This window comes from Orycteropus afer, unplaced genomic scaffold (genome assembly GCF_000298275.1).
Source record: "Orycteropus afer afer isolate SDZICR_OR568_19922 unplaced genomic scaffold, OryAfe1.0 scaffold00350, whole genome shotgun sequence".
Classification (NCBI taxonomy): domain Eukaryota; kingdom Metazoa; phylum Chordata; class Mammalia; order Tubulidentata; family Orycteropodidae; genus Orycteropus; species Orycteropus afer.
In genome coordinates, this window is record NW_006921937.1 from 3,380,771 (window position 1) to 3,389,880 (window position 9,110).

Sequence of the window (9,110 nt, forward strand, 5' to 3'; positions counted from 1 at the left end):
CCGTGCAGTCCCTGGCTACCAGGGTGATTTTTAGGTTAATTCTTAGGTCCTACCAGCACTCGGGAATCTCCAAGCTGTCTGTGCCATCAGGATCACTCAGGATCGCTGCCAGACCGCAGCTCCTTCTATCTCTTTTTTTGGTATATTCACACAAATTCTTCTGCTAATTGGGGTTTAGTCCACTTCTGTATCCTTCCCTTCAAGGCTCAAGGGTCCAAGATTATCTTGTGTGTCTGTGTTAATTGGTTTCCCTTTTCTTTGTTGAAGAGGGTCTGTGTAGTTTTTCTGCCTAGTCCGCCATCTTGCCGGAATGTCAAAATATGATACATTTTCAGAGTAATTCATGATTCATATATAAGTTGAATTAAGAAGTTAAAGATCTTCAGAAAGTTGGTAAAAATAATATGAGTTACTAACTTTGTGTCCTAAGTATGACTTCTACAATTATGTACAATTACTTCATTTCCTGCAGGAAAGGTTGTACTTCTCAAAGAATCAGTGCTTTTTACCTTCCATTTGTATTCTTGAGCAAGCCATTGTTTAACACCTGAAGAGCTCTGAAATTACATTTTCCAGCTGTCTCCAAAGGTTTCATTTTATGAGTAGAAGATAGCATTATCACACTTAAGATGTACTTCCCTATTTTTGTTTTGCTTAAGGTCACTGTTTTTCAATGGAAAATTTCTTCCTTGAGTATGACATGGCACATACTTTGGCACAGATCTTATGTGCCATCAAGTTCAGCTTACCACTGTTTCCATCAGTCATATTCAGACATAGGCTAGGTCTGAGAGTAAATGCTGACACAAGTTGTCACAAACTTTTAACTGCTCAATCAAGCATATTTATTTGTTCATTGCTTTGGCTTTTGTTTAATTGCTTTAGTCAACTTTAGCACCTCTTCTGAGTTTCCATTGGATCATCTGAGGTTTCTCAATCTCTTATTGCAGGACATGTTCTGTAAAGTATATGGTAGCTGAGCTTGCCATTCTACTTCAGTGCTCCATCATGGAAATTAATAGATAGATTTCTCTGTTATTCCGGCAAGCACACGTTAGAACTAAGTGATCATCTTCTCTCTCCCCGTCACTGTCAAGGACTGCCCAGTAGCTGACTAATAGCCTTTAGCAGGGGCAGGGCTACTAGGATGTAACTGGATCCTGGTCCCCAGGGTGGCCAGCCTGACTGTCTTAACCCTCGGCATTTCCCCACTCTCAGCTTAGCCCTGTTTCTAATCTCTGCCTGTCTTCTGCCTCTTTTCTCTGCCCCCTTTTTTTTTTTTTTTTTCTTTTTTTCTCTCATGTGTTTCCTTTTTTAGGTTGTTTCTCATATTCCTGGTGTTCTGGTGCACAGGCTTAGCTTTGATGGACACTGCCTGTTGAGCAAGTGTGTCTCTCCCTTGGCACCAGACTGACCAGTCTTGACACCTTGAGCATCCATAAAAGTTTTTGTTTCTCACCTATTTTCCCTTTTGCTTAGTGTTCATAGCCTGCTGACTCAAGGCTTGAAATCTCCAGAAGTCTGTTCTCTAGGTAATTGAGGTATTTAAAAAATGAGGTTTGATTAATCAGATAAGAAAACAGAGGTAGTTTTGTATAGGGCACTTAGAGTATTAACATAATAAAAAATAAAGATACAGACCTCAGATTGCCTCTGGCTCTCTAAGTAAGTAAACTTGAGCTGAATCATTTTGTCCCCATTAGGTTTGTAGCTTGAAAGCATAAGATTCAGAAGTTCGTGGGCAATGACAGTTAAGTAAGTATAATGCGAAGTTAACTTAGAGTGCTTCTCCAGCTAAGTTTTACTGTACTTGGCTGAATTGAAACTGAAACCAGCATATATAAAACCACTCCAAGTGACACATGAAGCTTTTTCTCTTTCTAGCCCGGAGCAGTCATTTTTTCAACATGAAAGCAGTTGATGGGAGATGGAGATACCTTAATCACTTGAAAGGCTTTCTTCCAAACTATACTTGCCTGTGTTTGCATTTGAGTCCTTCTCAACAAATTTCTTCACCACCAAAGTAAGCCCAGTTGTAGACAGTGAGCCTCTCAGGATGCTCTGTGGCCCACTTCCATCTATTCTTTTATACTGGCTGTAGGCTCACGTTGTCTGGATCCTGGTTCAAAGTGGTTTTAAGTCACTAATTGAGGCTTCTGGTGGAGATGTGAAGTCTTCAGGGTGTTTGAATGCATAGATATTCAAGTTACCTGAAAAAGCAATCAGTCTTCAGAGTTATGTAGTGCCTGAGCATCTGTACTAAGCAATGCTTGAAAGATCATGATTATAAGAAATGCTTGAACAGCCTTCGATGTTCAAAATTTTGGCCTCAGGTAAACTAGGCATCTGGATGATTGGTCATAGTATGTATACGGAATGGCTTTTTATCTTAAGTGCAATGGAAACTTCAGCCAACAGCATTGCTTTTGTAGAACTAGCTTTTATTTTTTTAAAAAAAGACTTTTCCTTTCAAGTCGTGGTGACCCTGTGTGTGTCAGAGTAGAACTACACCTGACCTTTCTTTTGAGACACCATTGGACAATTCAGCCTCTCGACTCTTCAGTTAGTAGTCAAGAGCAAACCACTTGTGCCAGCCACAGACCTAGTTTTTCTTAAAACAGTAGAATATCTATGCTTGAATTTAACTTACTAAGCTAATTATTGCATATATGCTAATTTTGCATCCTTGAAACTAACTAGATGCAGCTATTTGGATGATTGTTAATAAATAGAGCCAGTTTTTGGTTAATAACAAATTTACATTTTGTTAAAGAAATGAGTGTTGGGGGAGAGAGATTATTAATATTTTATAATAATATACTATAGTCATATTAGGTTACTTACCCAATTAATTATACAAAAGATTTTATTATAGCTCAGCAACAAGAATAAAGAAACAGAATATGAATTAATAATATTGTCTTTATTGTCTATTTATATCAAGCCTTTTCAATTCCGTTTACTTCAGACATTCTTTTAAAAAACTGAAGTACTGGTAACTGAAAAAATAGCCTTAAATTCTTTCACCTCTGTTTCAGTTGCTCTTTCACCCATATTTCCTCAAAGTAACTTTCACCCACATTAAACTTTGGGAGAAGGCAAAATCAAAAACAGAAATCAAATAACACTTCCTGAATTATATAGTCTATTTGGTCATTATTGTTTTGCAGCAAACTGAATTGAGAAGCCTCAGTTCAACCCTACTTTAGGTTTTGTCCTTGGTTTCGTATTTAACTTCAGTTTTTCTATTTGTGTTCTCTCTGATTCTGAAAACGATAAGAAGTACATTTTAATACCTCCCTCTCTTAAGATCATCTAAGCCACTAAAAATCCCAGTTCTTCTTTTCATTATGGTTCAGACATCACATTCAAAAGGTTTTTAGAAATATTAAATAAGAGGAAATCTGGTGCTCACTAGCTTTAAAAGTTCTACAAGATCAGAGCAATTTTGGAGCATTCTAATGAAATATAATCCTTTTGCCTTGTGTCAGATTAAATAATAAATGCATTTTTATAGTGCCCATAATTTAATGAATTGCTTTTAATGGTACTATTTTATGATTTTCAAAAGGTTTTTTAGTTTGTAGAAAATAGCATTTTTCTTTGAAAAGTCATACATGTGGGGATCAATTTTTCTTGGAGTATAATCATCTTTCATTAAATGGAACCTTGAAACATTGCAAAATACACAACTTAGCATTTTTTGTTATTCTTGAATTAGAAGATTGAGTACCATGCATGCACAGGCTCCTGTGTCCCCTTGTGTGATATCTGATACTGCACCTTCACAAAAGTACATGCCTGGTGGTGACATAATGATCAGTAAGTGACAGGTGCTAACTGTGGCTTCATTTGTCTTCAGAGCTGTAATTACTGGACTTTGGTGCCCTAGTTTTTTGACATCAGTAGCTACTTTGAAGAATTAAGTTGCTATGGGTTACCACAGTGTCATGTACATTTTCACTGACACAAGGTTCAGCTCTCAGATCTGGTAAAATATCCATCATCAAGTTTATTTGTTTCGGGACTGTGTTCTGTGAGGAAAGTGTTTTGTGAGTGAATGAATGGGTGAGTGAGTGAGTGGCTAAGTGTGTGTAAACCATGTTTCAATCCTTAGGAGAAATATCTTAAATGTGGTATTTTTGCCCTATTTTCCACCAATATACTGTAAAACTACTATGTATAATGGATCTTGCTAAAAGAAAACAAGTGGCCTGGAGGTAAAATGTAATGACCTGTCATCAAAAAGTATGGAAGAAAATATTTTCCTTTGGCTGAAATGACTAAATAATTTCCTTACATGGGCATATTTAGCAACCAAAGAGAGGTTGCTTAGTTTTTCTCAGCAATTTTGAATATATAAACCTAAGTGGACACATAACATGACCCATAAGAGTCAAAATGAACTTCGTCTACTTAAACATAAAAGGGAATTGCACTGGGAATTAGCAAACTAAAGTGACCTTGGATTTGTCCTTTTATTTTTTGGAGGCTCGGTTTCTTAGCCCATAAAAAGACTAGATGGTCAGTTACGTATAACCATGGAAGAGTCTACAGAAAACTTGTTGCTGTTGTTAGCTACTGTCTAGTCAGCTGCCAACTCATGGTGACCGCATGCACAGTGGAACGAAATGTTGCCTGGTCCTGTGCCGTCCCCGTGATGGGCTGCAGATTGGACCAGTAAGATCCAGAGTGTTTTCGTTGGCTGAATTTTGGAAGTAGATTGTTTTTCCTAGTCTGGCATGTTGTTGTTGTTGTTGTTTGCCGTTGAGTCAGACCCGACTCATAGCGACCCCTCCTTGGGTTTCCGAGGCAGTATCACTACAGAAGTAGATTGCCCCATCTTCCTTCTGAGGAGTGGCTGGTGGACTTGAACCGCCAGCCTTCTGGTTAGCAGTCAAGTGCCGTAGCCACTATGCTACCAGAGCTCCCAGTCTGGCATAGTAGTGCACAAAATCTCTTACACTTATTCCCTGTTTCTAAATTCAGCTGAGGATGGAGGTTGCTACCTCTGGGCCCCCCCACTTGTAGACAAGGCTTGAGGGCTTCACTGAAGTTGTTTTTTATAGCCATAAAAAGATTTGTGAGGATTAAAATCATTTGCAATCAATCTCCCATTTTTTTTCCAGGACTGTATTCCATATTTAGTTTGATTAAGAGTAAAAACCATTAAGTTATGGCTAGGCAGACTTAGGTAATTAAAACATTTTTGGAATATTATAACTATGCAATTGACTGCTAAGGATTTTTTTTTTCCTGTTAATTGGAACTTTTAAAAATTGAAATAAATAGCTGTGTCGAACCTGATTATACCCAACAGGCATGAAAGAGAAGGTTATTTTAAGGGACTATAAGAATATTATGATTATACAAATTCAGGACTCAGAGGTTCTCTTGGAAGCTGTTGACAGTAGCTGCTGTGTTGTGGGCACAGCTTCTTAGCAAGGGAGGTATCATCACTGACAAATGTGTGTTGTACTGAGCTCAGATAAAAAGACATAGGTGAGAAGTAGAGGGGAATATAATGGTTAAGAGTCCTGGGTGGCACAAATAGTTAACACCCTTGGCTGCTAACCAGAGGGTTGGGGGTTTGCGTCTACCCATAGGCACCTCAGAAGAAAGGCCTGCTGATCTACTTCCAATAAATCACTCACTGAAAATCCTATGGAACACAGTGCTACTTTAACACACGTGAAGTCGCCATGAGTTAGAATCAACTCAGTAGCAACTAGTGGTGATGGATAGTGGTTAAGAGTTCAGCCTTGGTAGTTAGCTTTCCTGTTTCATTGCCAGCAGCCATCCCAAGTCTGCCGCTTCCTAGCTGTTTGACTTTGGGCAAGTTACTACTGATCTTGCTTCAGTATCATCATCTGGAAAAAGTTAACTACAATAGTGTCTACCTCAAAGATGTTGTGAGGATTAAATGAATCAATATATGTAAAACCTGGCACATAGTGTCATATCTACTTAAAAGTAATAATAAGTTTCAATAAATGTCACAGAGAGGGAGTGGTCATTGTGGGCTGGAGGGGGGATGGGGAATATTTGATGAAGGGAAAAAGTTGTTGAAATGCTAGGTCTTGGGGACATGTCACTGCGGTTCTCAGAAAGGGGGCACAGAATGACACAGGGTGACGTGGAGTCAGATTAGTGGTCTTCAAACTTGTTTCCATAATCATTTGAAAAGCTCAGTGTCTTATGTATATATTTTTAAGTTGGCATGTAAAGTTTATCATTATACATTTAGACATTTGTGTTTCAGGTATAGAGAGGAAAGAGTGAACAGAGAGCGGGGTTTTTGACTATTGGTCTTCCTGGGATGAAGAGAGGAAGGGTGCAATAGCCCTAGGCTGTTAAGATTCTCAAAATGGTTTATTATCCGGATCTGTTTGTCTGCGTCAGGCAAGAACCATTTCCAAACGAGAAATGGAGAGAAGGCTTCCCAAAGGAAGACTTCCTGTCCCAAAAGAAGTGAATTGCAAGGAGGGCAAAGAGGCTGTGGCTGCCTCCCTCACTTCCCTTGGCAGCAATGAACTCCACCCCCCAGAACCAGTTAACTGTACTATTTTAATCGTAACACCTCCATTTGTATTACAAAATAAATAAAGTTTATCATTAGACATTGAAATAATTGCAGATGATGTTACTTTTGGCACACTGCAGATACTGACATTTTAAAATAAACATATTCAGTGGATAGCAATTGTATAGCAAATTGTGCAGTTTTAAAATGTCTACATAATCTTTTCTTTAGTGGTCAGAAATTTCACATCATTCCTTTCTCTTTGAACTCATATTTCAATTCTACTTTTCCTAAAGAATTTTATCTTCTTGTAATATTTTTATGCTGGAAAGTCTTTTTATTAGTCAACCTTTCATTACTTCTCTACAACAAAAACAAATCACCCATGGGTTTGTATCTGTAAATTTAAATTTAAAAATTCAGACATCCTAAGGCTCTAAATATTAAATTTCTTCTAGATTGAATTATAAAAATTATTTTTAGTATATAGTTAGTCAGAACAACCTAAATATATGAGCATTTTGATAATGTATTTTATAGAATGCATAATTTTAAAGCAAGCATTTCTCTTAATGAGATGAATTTTACCCATTTTATCCCCAACACATTCATGTGTTCATTGATACATGTTACTTATTGCTAGAATGAGATAAATTTCTCCTTCTATTCAATTTTATCCTTAATATTGTTTTTATAAATATAAGTACAAGGGAATGTTGTGCCCATAAATCAGGAGGTAAGAATGGAAGGGGTTTTGTTATAGGAATCCCATTCAATACTTGGAATTCCATGCCATATAACAGAGTAATCTATTATCAAACGTTAATTTTAATTATTTTTAGTGATCTACTGCCCGACATCTCTATTAATTATGCCTTCAGTTTTATAGAAAGGAAATAATTAGAAATTATGCATTTTGCAAAAATATTTGTTACTCAGTCATTAAAGTCTAATTAAATACCAATATTTCAAATTGTCTCTGTTCAGTAAGCCACAGGATTCCATAATTCAGTGTACTAGAGTTAGAGTGAGTGATGGTGGTGGTTAAGTTTGTGTTCAACTTGGCAGGGCAGCTGAATGTAGTTATTCTCCACGGTGAGATTGGTAATTAACTCCATGGTGGAATCTATTGGAGCAGCTGAGTAGCTGCTTTGCATATGTGGTCTGCTTTTTGTATATAAGAAACAACTTTGGGAATGGTGTCTAGCTTATGGCACGCTTGAACCCTGCATGTAGCTGAGTTGTTGTTCAGCAGCCTGCCATGCTCTGCCGATCTTGGGATTTTTAATAGACTTGAATTAATGGCCTACTGTGTGGCTTGGTAATATCAGGACTGTGCCTTGTTACTTGTAGGTATATGTGTGTATATACAGGTGTTTGTATATGTGTGTGTATGTATGTTTGTGTACATGTATATTTAAATAAATATCAATATTAGGAGCTCTAGTAGCATAGTGCCTAAGGCACTTGACTGCTAACCAGAAGGCTGGCAGTTCAAACCCACCAGCCACTCCTCGGAAGGAAGGTTGAGCAATCCTACTTCCATAGTGATACTGCCTCGGAAACCCAAGGAGGGGTCGCTATGAGTCGGGGCCGACTCGATGGCATATAACAACAACAACAACAACAAATACAAATATTTGTATGGCTGGAGAAGAAATAACAAAAGGGTGGTAGAAAAGGGGAAGAGGAAAGAGAATATATGAATCTGGGAATATATGAATCCTAGGAAAGGAGTGTGTTGGGAAGTAGAGGAAGCGGGTGAGTTCAGAATGGCTGTCGTCCAGAGGATGTGCAGACAGACCATTGTGATTCTTCCAGCTTTCTTCCTTCCCATGTCTCACATCAGCCCAGATGTGGATGGTGGAATGCTACCACTAAAACTATGGTGTTAGCAATATCATTTACCTCCCAGGAGTGTTTTAGTCAGACCATGTCCATTTTGGAAGTACAACTTTGTTATTATGTTCCCTCCAAAATAGAGCTTCCAAAGAACAAGTTGTTTCATAAAATCAATGTTTATTTACCATTACCAGAAAAAAAGAAAGTTCCCAGTTTCATTGTTTATTTTTGAGTGTTTCAAGACCTTCTTCAAGTATATCATCCTTAAAAGATAGAATCTTTAATCAAAGTTTGCAGCCCATATGTATATGACCAAAATGCTGTATCTTTCCTGTTATGCATTTCTTTCTGTAGCATTGTTGTGAGAATTAATGAAGTGAAATGCATAAAATGTGTGCAGTTGCCTAGCTCATAATTAGTGTTCAGTAAGTAATACTCGTTATTTATCTTTTGCTTTGCAAATGGAACATAGTGATGTATTATTATTTTCTTAAATTTGAGACTTGGAAGAAAATTTACTAAAATTTGTAGTCATCAAAGTAGGTGTTAAAATTTTCATTTGTAGACCAATAATCATTGTGAACTTTTATAGATTCAGAAACCAGGAGTACATTAAAGGATAAATTAGATCTTATAATGGTTGATAAATAATGGAGAAAAAGGTCATCCAATCATGGAAATTATTGTGATTTTGATTCTTAGTAATTTTAGATGTGAATACAGTTTTTTTTTTTTTTTTAATTTT

General features: G+C 37.2%; 1 protein-coding gene across 1 annotated transcript in view; it reads left to right on the plus strand.

The window, feature by feature from the left end:
• MAN2A1 (mannosidase alpha class 2A member 1) overlaps positions 1 to 9,110 on the plus strand; it is a 296,885-nt gene that overhangs the window by 184,753 nt on the left and 103,022 nt on the right. Inside the window, exon 17 of the mRNA XM_042782502.1 lies at positions 5,293 to 5,334. Within this exon, the coding sequence (XP_042638436.1) occupies positions 5,293 to 5,334 (42 nt within the window). The remainder of the gene's footprint in view (positions 1 to 5,292; positions 5,335 to 9,110) is intronic.